General features: G+C 42.7%; 2 protein-coding genes across 6 annotated transcripts in view; both read right to left on the bottom strand.

Annotated features, from left to right (window-relative positions):
• Kirrel1 (kirre like nephrin family adhesion molecule 1) overlaps positions 1-19,275 on the bottom strand; it is a 1,148,154-nt gene that overhangs the window by 804,655 nt on the left and 324,224 nt on the right. The gene's annotated exons all lie outside the window — the stretch shown is intronic.
• Positions 1-19,275, bottom strand: part of Dclk2 (doublecortin like kinase 2) — a 118,137-nt gene that overhangs the window by 11,102 nt on the left and 87,760 nt on the right. For both annotated transcript variants that reach the window (XM_051199371.1, XM_051199370.1), the window contains 7 exons: positions 14,768-14,840; positions 13,942-14,050; positions 12,493-12,550; positions 7,296-7,415; positions 6,941-7,087; positions 824-957; positions 423-500 (listed from right to left, as the gene is read on the bottom strand). In XM_051199371.1, the coding sequence (XP_051055328.1) occupies positions 423-500; positions 824-957; positions 6,941-7,087; positions 7,296-7,415; positions 12,493-12,550; positions 13,942-14,050; positions 14,768-14,840 (719 nt within the window). The remainder of the gene's footprint in view (positions 1-422; positions 501-823; positions 958-6,940; positions 7,088-7,295; positions 7,416-12,492; positions 12,551-13,941; positions 14,051-14,767; positions 14,841-19,275) is intronic.

Raw genomic sequence — 19,275 nt, forward strand, 5'->3', positions numbered from 1 at the left:
CTAAAACTACCATAAAGAGCACCTGGTGTCACAGGAAGCATGTTGGGAGCTTTGGAAATTTCATATAAAAATCTAGGGTAAAAGTAATACTACAGCAAGAACTTGAAGGAGCTTACCTAGTTGATTCCCGTTTCTACTCAAGGACCTTTAATCCCACCCTTCTTTAAAATGAGTGAGAAGCTGCAAAGTCTGAGACTGTATTAGGAATATATTTGATGAAGGACAGCCAAGGAGCTCAGAGGGTCACACACAAAGCAAAGGCCTCATATCTGAAGTAAGGTCAGGCTGGGTACAGCTCAGAGCAGAGAATGCAAGCATGATCCCCGTGTTCAAGCAGCGTGCGTGCGTGCGTATCAAAATGACTTTGCTTGTTGCATGGGCAGGTTTAAGTGTCTGAAAATTTATAATTCAAATACAGTTACCTCCGGAATGGTGGGAATCCACAGAGCAGAATGTACGTAATCACGCCGGCTGCCCAAACATCCACCTTCAGGCCATAGCTGCAAGACAGTGAGGGAGAGTAGGTAATGACTGGCTTCCTTAAGCACCACCACCTGCTGAAGTACTACTGCCTTTGTCACTGTCACACAGGAGTTGTCCTCTGTCCCCACCTCCAACACTGACTCAAGGACAGAAGTACAGGCCTTGGGCTCTGAGCCAGATAAGAACAAGCTTTTCCTTAATGTCAAGGCCATGCTTCAGGTCACATCTCTCTGCTTCCCTGGCTTCCTCCACAGGACACACGGAGCACAAAAGACGCAGGGACAACTATGTGTCTTTCTCGCCAATGTCAGAGCATGACCGGAGACCAACAGACTCTCACCCTGTTTCAGCAATGATTTCTGGTGCCACGTAAGTCGGTGTGCCACAGACTGTGTACAAAGGGCCTTCAACTACTGTCGCCAGCCCAAAGTCTCCCAGCTTCAAGGACTTGGTTCCATCCGGATATTCGCACACCTGAAACAGAAGCCAACAATCATCTTTTTTTATTTCCCTACAATAATTGTGAGAGGGACCTTGGACTCAGGCAGGACAGACCTAAGGAAAATTCTTCTGGTAAGGACAACACAGTTTTTAAAGGGCTGAGCCACCATCTCTTCAGAGGTTTCTGTTCAACTGTGTGAAATTGGAAAGACACTATTTTCTATCTTTGCAGGAAGCACCTTCCTTCCCTAGCATTCTAACAAACCCTCTACTTGCCTACTTAAGCAGCTGGGGACAAATGGCTGCTGGCATAGCAGTCACAAGGCCCCAAAGCCAGCACGTAAGAAACTGACCTGTATTTAGTGCTTGATGTGGTTCTCAAGATACTGGAACCCAAAGAAAGGGTGTTTATTAAACATAAATGTGAGGGTTCTCCTGGAGAACCTCCTGCTGACCCTCGGGGCAGCAGACTTGCTCTCTGGGCAGCGGGAGAAGTGTGAGTATTATGTGCTCTGCTCTTTTCTGGCCCCATATGTGGGCTGGAAGTTGAATTCAGTGTCTAGTTACGTTGACCAGCATCCCTACCACTGATACACCCTGAACCTAAAATATAAACATTACAAGGTAAGAAACTCAGAAGCTTAAACTCAAAAGCTTAAAATGCACTTTGGAAACAGACAGCATTAATCTAAACAGGAACTATGCCCAATAAATCTATAACTAACAATCTACTAGAAAGAAACAGAAAGACCCAGATGTTACACACAGCTGTCAATGTCTGTATTTATGATTTTTAAACACAGATTCAGCCAAGTGGCTGAGTAAATTAGGGTACATGCCTATGATAAAATGATATGTAGCTAATATTATTTCCAATAAATATTTACCATAAGTTATTGACTATATTATATGGCTTTTCAAAAGTAAAAATTGTACATGAACTACAATGTCCCAGCCTTAACAAGGCTTTCTTTGAGCAGAACTGAGTACTTTAATTTCCTTCTTGAGATTTCTTAAACTTGTAAACATATCCATGTGCTTACAAATGATCACATAAATTGAAAAAGATTTTCCTTATATCCAAGCAAACTTTCCTTAAGTGATATAACCCTGGAAAGACATTACAAGTAGACAGTTTTGGAGGCCAATGAGCATGCTCATGGCTAACATGGAATTGGCTGCATGATCCAGAACCGTCCAGTATACACTGTCTCTTGTGTGTCCATTTGAAAGCACCAATTTTCAGAGAAACACAGCAGCACAGACCAAATGAATATGCAAGTCTCTATTTTTGTATTTTACATACTACTTGTTTCTCTGGGTGTTTTACACTTAACTGGAGATATTGAGAAGGCGCTGTCTCCACAACATCGGCGGCTAACAGCATCATCCACTGTGGTGATCAACATAGGCATCATCAGCAGAAAGCACACAGACCCTGTGGCTCCCTATGACAAACTGCCTGAGCTTTATGGGCATTCTGAAGGACCACTGACGGCTCACCTCCCCATCCTGCTTGCCTTCATCTGTTATAGGAAATGTATTCCATGTTTGCACACATCACACACATCTTCATGACTTTAGAGTCATGGGAGTAACAGTAATGATTTTGAGCCTCTCTAAAGTATGCACTGCTCTGTGTGAACCCCATGACACGGCAGAAGCATATTCAAATATACAAATGATCTGGCTTGAAGCCACAGAGTCTAGATTCTTAGTCACGCCACATAGGACAGTTTCCCGGCCACAGTGTTTAATGTAAACATTAGTGAAAACAATCTAATATAATTAGAGTTAGGATTTATGGTGCATTTACTGAAACCCAAACATTAGAACCAAGTTCCCTAAGAAACTGTAGTGATAAGAACATTTATAAGCATGATTTCCTAAATGAAATGTCTGTATCTTAAGTCAAAGTTTCTCTGTCACTGTTATTTTATTTTTACAACTCATTAGGTACTGTTTTTCTAAAACTGTGTTTATTTTAAACACTCCATTTAGAAATGTCTAGGGGTGCTGGGAGGGTGTTGTCAGACAGTCTCAGAAGCCATACCCTCCCCCCCCAGAACTCAGTCAGAAGCAGAAGTTCAGACAGAAAAGGAGTGAGCAGCCTATAGCTGCTCAGCTGTTGGGACAAGTGGTATAGTCCTGGGTTAAACAAGGAAAGAAAGTTATGACTCGGACAGAGAAGTGGGAAATAATAGTGATTTATCTGAATCATCTCCTCCCAATGTAGAAGAAATACGTAAAGTATTAATAACCTTAAAATCTTAGCTGGAGATGCTCTTCAAATCTACAAGGAAAATTAAACGCCATTGTGTATCTGCATGGCTAAGAGACACTGCTTTAGGAAATTGACTGTGAGCTCGGGTGGAGCACAGAGGTGGAGAGCTTGCCTACCCTGCACCAGGCCTGGAAGGGAAGGAGAGAGGGAGGGGATGACTGTCACAGAAAGACAAATGAAGGATTCAGGTTCCCAAGGATCTCTGGCCATTACCGATAGCCTCAGGAACTTCGCAGATTTAAATTACCTCTCAAGCACACTTCCAGACTTAGACGGGGACCACAAGGGCCAACCAGAAAAAGAATTGCTACCTACATTTTGCAGGCAAGGAAACTGAGGCGCCTGGAACTCAGCTTAAGCTACCAAGCATGCTTTGCAGCCAGGACCCCGCATCGTCACACTAACCCACCATGCAGTGGATGCTGTCTCTAAACAATGCCAAAACCCAGGCAGCCTCATGTGCAGATTTTGAATGAATTTAAACAACTGTGAAAACCCCAGCCCTGCCACGTTCAAATGGCCCACCTCTCACTGAGAGATGCTCTGTCAAATAGCTGGCAGAGTGCAAACCTGAAAAATGTGAGAAATGCAGGTCCAACATCCAAAGTGAATCCCTTATGCTCGCTAAATAAAATGCCAGTGTAATGATTTAGAAGGACATCAACTATGAGAAACCAAACCTCTTCTCTCCTGTCCCAGAACTCCCGGAAACCCTGGATTTATCACTAGTCTCCCATACTTGACTATGACAGGGCACCCCTGGGCTGTAACTCACAGCATTAACGGCCACCTCCATGCTCCCTGACACACGACCCATTCATCTGCCTTGGCAGTGTTTTAAGTTATGACACTGCTGCCAGGGTCCGGGATGCAAATCAGATGTCAGAATGCCCTGCTGCTTAAAAACTGAATTAGTTCTCAGACAGGAGAGCAAGAGCCGTGTGGGGCATTTACTTGCGGGGCTTCAGTGGCGCTTTCTCCTCAGGCCAATGCCGACGGCGCATACAAGAGACTTGCTCTTCCACGCCTGACACATACGCTGCTCAGGCATGTGTACTTTTAGAAGGACATTCCTGGAGGCTGACTCCTCAGCCTGCCTGTAGCAGCCACTAGTCCTAGCATTTCCCTCCCCTTTGGGTGCTACCAGCCCCCTAATGCACATTTAGGAGAAGAGGTGAAAACTCACTTACAGGAGAGTACCTGCAATTGGATCTCCCTATTGTCTCTGAGACCGAGGTTGGGGACATCAGTGTCATTCCTTATCTGCCCTCCACACACTGTCTACCTTGAGACAGTATCTGAGCTCTGAGACGACCACACAGATTAAGAGACTGAGTGCCTATGGTATAGCTCCATGGGGGAGTGCATAGCACGAGCAAGGCCACCTGTTAAGTCTTAGCATCATACACACACAAATGTCTGCAACCAAGCACAGAGGTACTCACATCCCCAGCACCAGTCTCTCAAGAAGCTAAAATAGGATGATCTCAATGCCTCAAATCCTGACCCCTCCGCTGCTCAGCCTGGGGTGGTAGACTGGTCTGTAGGCGATCAGGCACCCTCTATACCTGTCTAGAAGTGGGGTACCAAGCAACCACAGAGGACTGCTTGCAGCTCCCACTGCCTGGCCACTGAATGGCAAGAAACACCCACTGAGCTGTTCTAGCTGTTCTGCTGCAGAAATGTAAACAAAATGGAAAGATGATTGAAGGGAAATAAACGGTTTTCAACAAAGAGGGCAGGGGAGGGCCGAGGGAGGACGAGGGCTACTCAGACTTTCAGATAAACAAGATGTGAACAAATGGTATTAGCAAATGGAAAATGGACACTCTGGGTTAGCAAAACTAAGTATTTTCAATTTTTAAAACAGAAGTCCCTGGGGTGATTGCCACATATCCCTTTAATCATCATTTGTGTGGTGCCTGAGGTTGACTATAATGGTATTTATTCAATTGCTGCCTAGCTGAATAACTATGAGAGCCACCACCAGGTACTACTCCATACATCCACAGTGTACCTGCTGGACACTGTCCAAGACATTAGGGAGAGAAGGGTCATGAACTCTAGTCTACTGGACTTAAAATCTGAAGGAGGAGATGGATGAGAGTATATAAAATCACAACCTGTGACAAGTGCTGCAGAACCCAAGAAGGACCTTGCCTAAAGTCTATTCAGAGATGCCGGGGTAATGCCAAACGAGTTACTTTACCCACCGTCTTACAAGATGAAGGAAGAGGTTAGCCACACTGGGGGAGAATATTACCAATACAGACTGAGACAGAAGAAATGCAGGTGTGATGCTATCGGTGAAGTCTCTGCTGCAGAGGACGGAGAAAGCAGCTGGAATTAAGACAGTGGAGCAGGACACAGATAGCCTCTCTACGAAAGGGCAGCTACGGCACCACTCAGCTATGAAGGTAACAGAGAAGCCAGCTACCTTGTATTTGAAAGAGTGTGTATGTACAAAACTCCCCAAAACAGCTCCTCTGACTCCTCACAGACAGTGAACTCTCACAGACGCTGCCTGGCAAGAAAGCTCTAGTTATCACAGTCCACCACGAAGGGGACTTGAACATGGGTTAGAGGTGAGTGCTGAGCCAGATGGAGGAGACAGGGTTATAGAAGGTCAGGAGGCCGGTAAAACAGATCAAGGCCATATACCAAGGTCCCTGAAAACACTTTACATTCTGTAGAATAGAATACAAGACAATTTCAAACGGGGGGGGGGGAAGGGGGGAGGTGTGTATCTTAGCTTCAATTTCCATACCCACAAAGCTAAGAACAAGACTGACTACCTCCAAATTTCAGTTTGCACATGAACACATCTGTTCTATACTCACCCATATGTCTCTGCTTGTCTCCAATATATTCTTCAATGTTCTGCACCATACAACTGTGTTCTCCTTCATTTAGTTAGCATTACTGTTGTAAGTGTAGATGCTAAAGGTTCCCCAGACACCTCTGTGTAAGAGGCTTCATCCTCATGACGGTGCTAGTAGTGGGTGGTGAAACCTTTTTCAGGCAGAACTTTGTGCAAGGTACTTTAACTTCATTACAGATCCTCAAAGGCCCTGGAGTCTCTCTCTCTCCCCTCCCTCCCTCCCTCCCTCCCTCCCTCCCTCCCTCCCTCCCTTCCTTCCTCTTTTCCTCCCCTTCTCTTCCTCCCCTTTCTTCCTTCTCTTCCTTCATTCCTTCCTCCTTCCCTCCCTCCCCTTCCTTCCCTTCCTTCCCTTCCTTCCTTCCTTCTCTCCCTTTTTTTCCCTTCCCTTCCTGGATCATAAAGAAACGGCCCTCCCTCATCTCATGCTCACCATCAGCCAATGCCATCAGAGGACTAAAGCAATGAGTCCACCCATACTGGACTGGAATCTCCATAACTTTAAGCCAAAATCCAAAACACTTTTCTCTTTATATATTAAGTATGTCATATATTCCATTATCATAACATGAAGCTGACTAACATAATCAAAGACAAATGGATATATATTTTCCAATGTCTGCAAAACAAAATGCACATCAATTCAAGAAACCCATTAGGATTTTATTGTGTGTATGCAAAACACCCCAGTCAGCCTGAACTTACTGATTGTTCTCAAGTTTCTCTCCAGTGCTCTGTTCATTATTGTGATACTGGTTTACACTCTTAATGTCATTTATATGTGTTGTGGTTTTCATAGTATTACAATCATGAAGCACGAGTTGAAAATGAAATAGCAGAGATTCAGAACATACTAGAAGGTTCTCCGGCTTGATGTCTCTGTGCACAATGCTGAGGCCATGCAGATATCTGAGGGCATTGGCTAGGTTGTACACCATGGCACTTCCATCTCTCTCGGTGTACTTGGTTGAGGAAGTGATTGCATCAAAGAGATCTCCACCCTATCGGGTAAAAGGAGGAGACATAGAAATGTCAGCAGCTCAGTCCATGAGATAAGAAGGGTGTCACATCAGCTTGGAGCAGATGAAGGAAGGGCCACGCATCAAACTGATGTGTATGAATAACTAAAGTTAAGAAGCTATAGGGTACTTTTTGACACGTTGCAAGCTGATTTGAGATTTGGTGCCAGTGCACTGTCGGCCCTCTTACTTTGACCAGTTCCATCACTAGAAAGAGCTCAGTTGCTGTTTCCATCTCCTCCACCAACATGATGATGTTGGGATGCTTCACTCGGCGCAGTATTGACACTTCATTCTCAATCAGATGCTCCTGCCAATAAAGAGTGTAGAGACGGACATCAAACACCATAGAACCTTCGGCTCTGCCCCTATGGCCTGGAGGACAATAAATCAGTCTTCATTTCTGATGCCAAGCATAACATGTCTCTTGGCACAGGACAACCATACCTGCTTACTGAAATCTCCCAGAAATAGGACAGGCCACTAATGACTATCTTTTTGTCAAGACCCTAAAGAAAATGCCTTCTGAGCATGCCCAGAAAGAAGGGTTCAATGTGACCATACTGACACATACTGTGGATGACTCCACTCTGAGCAATGATACTGAAGACAGTGTCCACATGGCACTGGGCACCGAGCAGCAAAACCAGAACCACTTTCTAATTTCAGTATTCTATGCAAAAATAAGAACTAGGCATATAAGGGAAATTGGTACACAAGCTCTGAGGTCAAAGTGTTTGACTGTGACCAATATAAATTTTAGTTTTATGCTAAAATTCATGAAAAATAAGCTTTCTCCTTCTATGAGTGAATATGAAGTCATTCACCAGATGGGTGTTCCTTACACTGCATATTTCAGGAATCGGGAAGGCGTTGTGCCACACAACTCATTTTAACTGTAATCACCTCTGCCCTGCAAACACTACCTCAGTGTTGCTCATGCTGAGTGACGTGGACGAGGACTGCTCTGTAGTAAAATGCTCGCTTACAGAATTAAGAAATTATCCACAAGTTATACACAGTGACCCTCTGTTCTACATGCTGCACATGTGGGCCGTCACTAACATCAGACAGATCCATCTGAACTTAGAAAATGCTCTATAAAAGCTGCAAGCTGCTCTCTTCAACATTCTAAATGCTAAAAAAGACAATTTTATATGGAAAATATATTTATCATCTTAAGGTGTGTGTATATGCATATCTATGTAGGTGTGTGTGTGTGTGTGTGTGTGTGTGTCTGTCTGTCTGTCTATGTATGTGCTGCTGAATTTGCTCTTGACCTTTACTACCATGACTCTCAGAGCTAAATCTGGTGTTCTGACATGGCACTTTAACCCTAGTTTCAGACACCATTTCTGGTTTTTCTGTATCTTTGGTGTGTATGTGCATTTATGTTTTTACTCTAATTCAAATATCTCCTGACAATACCTGGAAGAATAAGTTATAATAAATGGACAAATGTGCCATGATGTACATTTAAAAAAAAAAAGAAATGGACAAGTACCATCCAAGAACAAAATCTACCGTAATCTCCTGCACATGCTGGGTTGAAATTCTTGGGCACTGAATGTACTATGCCTACCCAAGATGTTGGCAAAAGACAGTGAATGCCAAATCAGAGCGTCAACTAGAAAACGACTCGGTAATTGCCAAGCACAGAACAAGGCTCTTGTGTAATGTCCTGACATTCCTTGTTTCAGTTCTTGGAGCTGGGGATCTAAGCCTGGTATTCATGCCCCACGTACACATTTCTCCTACAGGGCATCACTGCCTTGTATTTTTAATTTTTTTCATGTATGTTTGGTTTGCCTGCATGAAGGTGTTAGATCTCTTGGAACTGGAGTTACAGACAGTTGTTAGCTGCTTTGTGAGTGCTGGGAATGAAATTGGGTCCTCTGGAAGAGCAGCCAGTGCTTGTAACCACTGAGCCATCATCACCTCTCCAGCCCGCACAATTGCTTTTAAAAGGGAACACCAGAGTGAAATTAAAGTTGGAATTTTTAAAAGGTAAAATGACAGTTGTAAAAATGGAGATATTATTTCACTGAAAAGACAGGAATGAACAGTAGCACTGAATTGTCACTGGAGGTAAAGGTCATACCAAGCTTTATACAAGGAGGAAAGGGACTGGGAAGACTTTTTGCAATCTATTTTTGCTGCCTGTCAGGTTATTCTTTCATCATTGCCTGCCATAACCCTGACAACAGTTCAGGAGGAGCTCAGGTGTGTAGGTGTGTGTGTGTGTGTGTGTGTGTGTGTGTGTGTGTGTGTGTGTGTGTGTGTAGGAGCTCAGGTGTGTGTGGGGGAGCTCAGATGTGTGTGTGTGTGTGTACACACAGCAGCTGTGTGCATGCCACAGCGCTCATGTAAGGGTCAGAGAACTACAGGTATCATCGTCTTCAGCCTTCACGTTGTTTGAGAAAAGGTCTCCTGGATGTCTCTCTGCTCTGTATGCCAGGCTAGCTGACTCCTTCCGGAGTCTCTTGTCTCTGCTTCCATTTCCCTTTAAGAACATGGGGATTACAGATGTGTGAATTATGTGACCTGCCTTATACATACGGGTTCTGGACCTTGAACTTAGCTACATGGGAAACACTTTAACCCATTGAGCCATCTCCCATGCTCCTCAAATGTTTCTCACTCCATGGCATTGTCACTGGGTACCAATTCCTCTTCCATAAGTTCCCAGAGCTCATAGCATACTCAGAATCAGTAGTAACTCCTGTGGTGAGTTACCTACTCCGAGCCATCATGTCCTACACAAAGAACACACACCAAATTCAAGAGAGTGAATAACTTAACCTAATGATGTTCATGTATAGAAGAAGAAACAGAAGACAAGAATGGATATTTCCCTAGATTCCTATTACACAAAGAATGAACAAACTTAAACACAGAAGTACATGGCAGATTGGCCAAAGTAGAGGCTGCTCCCAAACTCAGGTCAGGACTCCATCTCTGTTGCTCTATGAGAAGCTAGTTAACCTGAATCTCTGCTTCCTCCTCTGCACAGCTGGTACAGGTGTTCTGAGTCACAACTGTGCAAAGACCCTATGTTCCCAAGCTGGTAGTTATTTTCAACACACTAGCTTTCTGTATAAAACCCACAAAGCAGAGGTGAACAATGTTTCCCATAACAGTGGACAGATGATCCTATTAAATATTGTAAACAAATTATGCTATTTTTAATCTGGAAATATAATTTTTCAGTGGGAGAAAAACAATCTGAAACATCAAGTTTTTAAGGTATAATTCTATACAATATTGATATGGAATTTATTGGTCAAATATCAAAATATAAAAATGTAGAGAAGCATAAGATTGTGACTACAAAAATAGAACCACATTCCATAACAAGAATGCACAAATCCAAATACTTGAAGTGGCCTATCCCCACACGTCTAAGCAGTCAGTACTGTATCACAATAAATTCTTTATGAAAATAGCTACTTGCAGCTTGACCTTATCTTTAATATTTTTGAAGAAAATATAATAGTCATATATGGCCTGTATCATGACACAGTGTACTTAGATCATCTCAAAGATAGAAAGGCTAACAGTTAAATATAGAGGAATGGTTATTGCATTTGAAAATTAATAACATTAGAAGCATAAGCAAAGAGGGCTCAATGGGTAAAATGCCTACTACCCAACCCAAAACCTTAGTTTGATTCCAGGGACCTGAATAATGGAAGAACACTGACTTGGCCAAGTTGTCTTTGGATGTGTACACACACACACACACACACACCATAAACATATATATACACACAATACAAACATACATGTACACACCTCACAAAAACACAAACATCCCACAACATATATACAAACACACACAAAGAAAACAACATTGAAATGTTTAAAGAATATGGCCGAAAAGGGCCATCTTACCACATTTGTTTTACTGACAATTACAAGAGAAAATAACATATGACAAATTTGACTTCCAGGTAGAAGGTTTTTCTAGAACATCCTTAACACTATTTTAAATTTTCTGTTAAAATCACATGGTTTCATAAATGTCCAATGTTTTAGTTTTGTTTTCTTGGTTTTTAAAAGCAATTTCACATTGTAAACTACTATCATACCACCCTAAAATTATAAATTCCAAAGCCCTCTGGCATGCTAACAATGTTGGCAGCAGCACATGTCAGTTCTTCCTACACACAGTGGTGCTTTGTTGTGTTTTCTATTCCCCGATCCCACCAACCACTGCAGTAGCCTTGTGTCGTACACAGTCAGTCACCACATTTAAAGGAAGCATAGAGACACAGAAGACTTAAACATTTGTCCAGGGTCACATTGCAGAAGGTAAAGGGAGGATTGACTGTATGTATTCTGGTGCTAGAGTAATTTTCCAACAGGATTACAATCCAGTTCAAATATGCCATACTAAAATTTCTAATAGTCACATGGAAAATATGACAAACAGGAAAAATTAACTTAAAAATGTAACAACCCATTATATCTGAAGTGTACTTGGAGGCCACAGTTTATTTCAGACTTGTATCATCCAAGCACTTTAGCAAAGTGTGGCCAGCAGCTCCACCTAGTGTTGAAACTGCTCCACAGCCTTCTCCTGGAACAGATCTGCCACCACAGAGGAATCAGCACAGGCCCACAGTCTCTGTGGTTGTCTCCTTACTGTGCTCTAGCAGCCTGGCACCAGTGGATCCTTCCCACCCCAGGTTGAGAGGAATGTGTCAGAAATGTGTCACTGTGATGAAAGATTCACTTCATGGCCTCAGCCACTGTTCCAAGCATCCTGCCCAGGGATATCTATGCAACCAACCTCCTCAGAAGACAGACGGACAAGGCCAGGTCATTTCCTGGCCCTGATAAGGAAACAAATGTCTTCCTCTAGCAAATAGCATGGGTGGGGTTCTATTAGCTGCCTCATAAGACTAGGGGTGTTCAAGCGTGGGGCTCCTCGGATCTGCTAGAAACCCATGAATGTACAGCCTCTGACTGGGCCCCTGAGTGTCACCTGGGAGCCAGAGCAGGCAGGCCACCTGATGTGTTGTGAGCAGTGATCTCTTTTTGTCTCTGGAGCAGAAACCTTATTTTCTGCCAGCTTCCTGAAGTTAGAAGGCCAACTCTTTAGCATGGAAACAAGTAACTAACATTTAATGGCCCTCAGTTCCAGCCCTTTAAATGTTGCTAGATTTCAGACTAGGAATCTCCCAGAAAGAGTTTTATGTTTTCTATAATTATAACCAAGATCAATAAATTTACCATCTTAGAGTTAAAAGTTGCTAGAAAACAGCGGGATGGAAACGTTGACGTTCTTTTCTGTTGCTGGCAGTCCATCTCCTGCAGCAAAGGTCTCAGGTCCCCACCTGAACCCACACATTCTTTCTATGCAGCAGGGGTGCATACTGTACCTTTCCACAGCATTTGGCTTTGTCTATGATCTTTAATGCAAACTCTTTTCCAGTAGACCTAGGAAGGACCAAAGAAAGACCATTAAAGCTATAAACCAGAATAAACCTTCCGTCCTAACTTCCTCTACAGCACCCACACTTCTGTCCCTTAGACACAGCGTGGAGAGGGGTCATAGGAGGAAGGAACTCCCAAGATAGAAAAGAAAAAAAAACAATGCCAGGCTAATTAAATCTTCTCTTACATTATTGACTCATACTGAAGTGTTTAAATTCTGTTTTATCAACATAAGAAAAGAAACACTTTCTTCACTTAAATCTCAAGACAAGTCTCCAAGAAGAAATAAAGAAAGGTGGATCAGATTAACTGAAAAATAAACAACCTGATTCTATAGTTGAAAACTGCAAAGTGCTTACACTTTTAGTTCCTATTTTCCCTCAATACCTTCAGCAAGATCTGGTGCTACATATGTCATTTACACCCTATAGACCCTGCCTGGCACTAAAGAAATCACTTATTGAACACAAAAATCTTAATCCAATGCTATTTAATTTTTACTCAATATTAGCAGTTGAATTTAAAAAGCCTCCCCCATACTCAAATGAAAACAGTTCAACAGAGACCATCACAATACTCTTAGAAAGTATCGGATTACATGTGTTCTCCCATCTATAGGTCTTTCTGCCAAAGCGCATTATTATACAGGGATGAGACCCAGCCTGGAAAAGTAATATATAAATTTCCCCCATCATGTTATAAACCACATTCCTAACAGGTCCTTAGAAGTTACATTTTGTATGCCTCATTGTTTTCTTGGGGAACAGTAAATATGCCAGAGTTCTATAAAAAGGCTTCAAGAACAGGGGTTATCAAACATAGCAATATAGAAAAGGCAGAGAACCCTCATTGGAGATGCAACAAAATGAACAAACTGTTAAGTATCAGCACATTCTAGAAAACCTGCCACAACTATTAAAATCACCCATTCAGAGCAGGTAAGATAGTGTTCTAGAAACACAAGACTTTGATGTTGTTTTCAAAGGTCAAGAACAAGCAGAACTGGTTCATTCTGCTCCCACAGTCATTCTCATTTGTCCAGAGCTGGGGATCTAGTTCAGCATTGCTGTGAAAATCCAATGAAGAAACAAACACACTGGGCATTGAGCAGAGCCTGACGTGTGTCTTACAGAGAATTTTCTAGTTCCAGTGGCTCATTTTCTTCCTTGCTTTTCTCCAAGATGGTGGATGAGCTCTCATATGCCCTTTAGACCACATGCATACAAAATAATTTTATGTATATAGCTAAAATAAACTGCTTGTGGCCATGTCAAAGGGCTAGTCTCCAGGACAGATTCTTTTAGGAAAAGGGAAAGAGATGCTTCCAGAAATGCCTTCAGAATAAACTGCAGAGGGAGAACTGTATCTGTGCGGGAACAAGTCATCCCACTCACCTGTCCATACACTCTTTAACTACTGCGAAGTTGCCATCTCCAATGACCTTCCCGATTCTGTATTTCTCCAGAAGAGTGAATGACTCAGAGCACCTGTTTCCATTCACACCTGCAAGCAAGGATAAACACAAAGTCTGAAAGAAATATCAGCATTTTGTATCAAACCCTGGGCACTTGGAAAATAATGAAATGCAATGCAATTATTTATAGGTCTATAGCAAAATTAAAGAAAATCCCTCAACATATTTCCTAAATAGAATGTCTGAATCACAAGTTTCCTTTTGACCTTGTTGGTTAGGATCAGAAACCCACAAAAATCAATAAGCCTAGCAAATCCCAAAGTGTCACTAAGAGACTGGATTCTGTCTGAGGAAGTGCTCTGGAGTGTTCTCCTTGGTTCTAAAGAAAGTTCTATCAAAGTAAGACACTGTGTTGAGGCTAATTCTTGGATCAAAGCCTTCTAAGAAAGAGGGTGGTGCGCTGGACTGTGAGTTAAGATCAGACCACTTATCACCATGCGTCCTGTCATCCAGGCAAAGCAGAATGTATTTGTATTCATCTAACTAAGAGAACGGAAAAATATCTAGAGATTGTGAGCATACAACCAGTAAGAGCACAAGACAGGAAGCCTGGCTCTCAGATCTGAAACAGGGATAATGTGGCTTATGTCAGAGTCTCCACATCCTCCTGTGATGCCACTCTCTGCGCCTCATTAAAGCTACCTGGACTGTCAGTGACACATCACACCCTATTTAGGAACGATTGTGGCATGGGGGAAGGGACTGGATGGCCATCAAGTTTGGATAATGATCAGGTTGAGAAGCACCTTCAGGACTCGTACAACAGTCAAGCTCAGGTCCACCGTTTACATTGGAAGAAGATCCACCTTGAGCAGAAATCTGTTAAAAGAATAAAATAACCATTGCTTATTAGGATACATTTACAAATCACTAGCTTCCTAGTCCTTATGTGATAGATAGTATTTATATAATGTCAAATGACTGATACAGGAAATGATACAGAATTTTCTTCTCCTTTTTCCTGTTACACAACATAATACATGAATACATTTACTTCACAGATACAACCTCAATTCAGATTAAATATCACAAAATTTCACATTGTACTACTTTTTCAAGTAAACTGTGCTATTTTTGACTTCAACAAAATAAAGCACGCTTGAAGACATCACAGCTAAACATCTACTAAAATTAGTGCAAATGTAAATCTCAGCACCATAGAGAGTTGTAATACTTCTAGACTAAATGCCCAGCCAGCTCTTTGTTCAATCATTTTACTTCCAAACAATAAAACGATTGGTGAACAATCGGATTTTCAGTGCTTAATCTTTTTGTCTTGTCCTATTTTATTTATATTTTGGCAATGAAATTGGAAGTGGTTCCAGAATTGATAGCACCGTACAAGAAAACATCTAAAAGCTGGGATGTTTTAAAATAAGCCCAGCTCTTCAGCCTGGCATCCAGGCCGTGGGCTGTTTCCACTTCCTGGCCAGTGTATTCCCAGCACTGTTCCTTGTACGTTTTATAGTTACATTAACTCAAATAATTTCCTTTATTTATTAGTTACTTAAACTTCCCAAGTCTAAATTTCTGCTCTCAAAAGGCAAAGCAGCAGTGCTCAGCTTGAAATTTAGAGAATGGATGTTAGTTCACCCCTGTAAAACCACTGAGCAAAGTCACTGCCATGGCACATTAATTCAACCTCAGTTAGTAGTGCTTTCTCTAACAAGGAGCTACAATTCTTTAACTTGTTAAATCATTCCAAGCTGATTCCTCCTCTAATTTAACCCTTTCTCGACTGAAAATGACCAAAGAAATAAAAGATCCAACTTAAGCTAATATCAGCCGTCTGGTTCTATTTGTTTGTGATAGGGCTCTTGCTCTGTAGCCCATGTTCACCTTGAACTCATGAGCCCCCGTGTAAGCCTCCTGAGTGCGGGAATTAAAAATATGCACTGCCGTTCCCAATACCCCAGCCCTTAATGGAATAAACAATAAAAAGAATAAAATTTTTCTACAAATTAAATCTCAAAGATAAAAAGAGCCCTGTTGGTTACAGCCAGAGCTCTGAACAAATGGACTGTGGGCTTGGTCACCATATTCTAATGGGTGACAGGAACAGGAACCTGTCTACCACTTATCTACATCCCATTGCCCAGAATGAGGTGGCTCGCCCCTGGCTGGGTCAGGCATGATTACCCGCCATTTGTCTCCAGTGCTCGAACTCAGGACACAGGTCTCCACACTACTTATGAGACATTAGAGCCAGTCTTGGCCCTCTAGGCCTGCTTTGCTCAGCTCTTCTACAAGCAGGTAACATTCTCCCAAAACCCTTTCTTGTCACAATGTCCTGACTGACTCCCCAAGAAGCTCCCTGAGGAGGGCAAAGGCTGGGACACACATTTACCTCCATGCTCACTAGCAAGCACATATTTGCCACCAACTGTAACCTCCCCACTGATTCTGACTAAAGCCCCTCTCCTTTCCTATCCCAATTCCTTGTGCAGCCTCATAATTATAAACCTGCTTTGTGCTGTGACTCCAGGGTGACAAGAAGCACGGAGCAGAACAGGTGGCGGGAGCCTGTTCTCTAAGGAACAAAAAGTGCCAAGTGTAAAAGCATTGAGTGTGAAAGGCTCTGCGCCCTGTGCAGGGAGAGGGGGGTGGGGGGACGGGATGGGGTTGTAGGTTTTTTAGCAAATGACGGCAACCACTTTCCAACTCTTAAACTGACATTTTTTAAAGTGCTAAAGCTTTTCAAAAACCCCTGTATTGAGTTAATGGGAGTGACTTATCCAATATATTCCTCTACTTGAAAATAACTTTCATTAAAAAAAAAAGTCATGAAAACATAATACTAAAAGGGATAATTTTATTATAACACAGATGAACAGAGTTCAAGACATGGGAAACAATACAATACTGAAACTTTTCCTTTCTTTCCTCACTGTTCAGTCAGATCTACAGCAAACACCTGCACTGTTTAAAAGGATGCAAGATGAAGAGATATGACCATTGGTAATTCTGACAATGACTGGTAATTCTGTTAGTCACTTTGCTCAGGGTCTACCTAAGCTATAACTTCTCATCATTCAGCTTATGACTAAATTTGCTTGACTTCCCCACCATGAAGCCTGGCTCTCTAGGGCCATAAAACATTGGCTTTCAATTTCATTACACTCCACAAAAAGACTGCTGTTGAATAGGAAACACTATTGTTAAATATATAATGTATAATATTCACTGTGGCCAGGAGACATACAAAACGTGTTGAAAATACAGGAAACCAAAATGACTATTAAAAAAATTCTATTTATTTATTTACTTGCAAATATTTTTTGCATTTCCCTGTCCTTACTAAGAGAATTATGGCATTTGAGATTTGTAGCTGGTTAATGATTATAAACAGAATCCACTGTATATGTAAATAAGATAGTGGATAACTTGATAAATATGCGGAATCCCTGCCTTGAAGCCTTCCATTCCTAAGCACACCTTCATAGACCATGTGGTCAGCCAAAATCAGCTAGGACTTTATCACTGCAGTGAGCGAGCCCTTCAAGTAGGGGTTAGGGCATTTGAGCAAGAGACTGGAGGTATCATGAGGCCTCATGTTAAAAATGTCTGCATGCTTTCACTGCAAACTTCATAATCTCTAGAGTGATGGTTAGTCCCACTCCACACAGTTACCTCCAATGAACTAACAAGAAGGGTTTCCAGTGTCCTGTGGTCATGAGCAAGGGGGTAGTGAATATGAACACATTTAATTAAAGTTCTTACAGTGTCTCTAACTTGTACACACTGGTTTGCATGGTGAGCTCCTCCATCTACCCTAATGGGCTGCAGCCGAGAAGGCTGAGCTAGCCCCAAATTCACCAGAATAATTGAATAACCGCCATGTACAAACAGCATCTGGTATTCAACGCCGTGATTTATTTTGCTAGGGCACCAAAGTCTTCAAAACTACTTAATCCACCTCTTTGTTTCTGTTCCTGTCTAACAAAATCAATTATGTTCAAAGATGAAGTCACCACACAGTGTTTCTGGGGAAATGAAAAGAGCCCCGGAGTGGCCAGTTCCCTAGTTCTGAAAATTATTAACTTAGTTTTAAATACACCAGAGAAGCCAAAGCTCCAGGGAAAGCAGAGCTGTCTAAGGTCAGCAGCTACTGTGGATTTACATTTCACAGCTTTGAAAAGAAGGCTCCAAGTTCAGGAGGTCAGAGAGTTACATTCTAGCTCTGCCAATCAGGTTAGATACAGCCGGCGCTTTCATCACACCTCACAAATCTGGGCAGCCTTTCCCCACCAGCAGACCCAGGAGACACCATCAGATAAAACATCAGCACATCAGACAGTCTATAATCTCAAGATGTTGGGAATGTTCCACATGGACTTTGTTCTTCCTCCTTTCAACCAGCAAGAATGCGCACCGCGGAGGGCCCCCCTGGACACCCCTCTGCATCAAAACCCAGCCATTTAAGATGTGTGCCCTGACTCTGAAGTTATGGCCGCCTTAAAAGTCTTCAGTTTGGACAGATGATGAATTAAAGTTCAGGGAAATGTTTTCTTCATCTATCTGGCAGTCGATGACATATTTAGTACCCTTTATTGCCTATCTGCACTCCTTCCCCAAATACCATGATGTAATCCTGCAGAAGGAGGCTGGCAGCTACATCCAAGTGACTCTAAGGTGCCCGGCCAAAGGAAAGCTATCACAGACCAAGAGGTCAAGGACAACAACAGGAAGGTGGGGGTTAAGAGAAACAATGTCAGTGGGTGTATTCCAAGATCTGCAGAAAAAAGATCTGCAGGGAACTGGGTGGTTCCGAGCAAAGGTTGGGAAAGAGGTTGAGCAGTGAGTGAAACTGATGAGGAGCGAGACTGAGCAAGAAGATGGACAGGAAGTTTGGAGAGATCAGAGGGCAGCCAGACTCCAAAAAGAACCAGGAGCCTCCTCCCAGACTGAGACACTGTGGGAATATTAGGCCTGACTCCCAAAGCTAGGTCACAGAAACAAGAGCTGTATAGCATCCTTCTCCTATCACTTGGTTCCAGGAGAAGCCAGCCAACCATCTCTTGAGGACACAAAGCCAATCCACAGGGAGGTCCCAGTGGAGAGGTCAGGAGGTCAGTCTCCTGTGCCCTGTACACTGAGGCACGCACAGATGCAAGGTTGGTTACAGGAGGGGAGACAAAGAGGAGCCTGGAGGTGTGCCGTATCTTCTCTGTGGCCTGGCACTCCAAGGGTAAAGGAGAACGGGGCGACAGTGACATTTATGGGTCATTAGCACAGTGAGCCTGCTCTCTTGGCT

The sequence above is a fragment of the Phodopus roborovskii genome, unplaced genomic scaffold (genome assembly GCF_943737965.1).
Source record: "Phodopus roborovskii unplaced genomic scaffold, PHOROB, whole genome shotgun sequence".
Taxonomy (NCBI): Eukaryota; Metazoa; Chordata; class Mammalia; order Rodentia; family Cricetidae; genus Phodopus; species Phodopus roborovskii.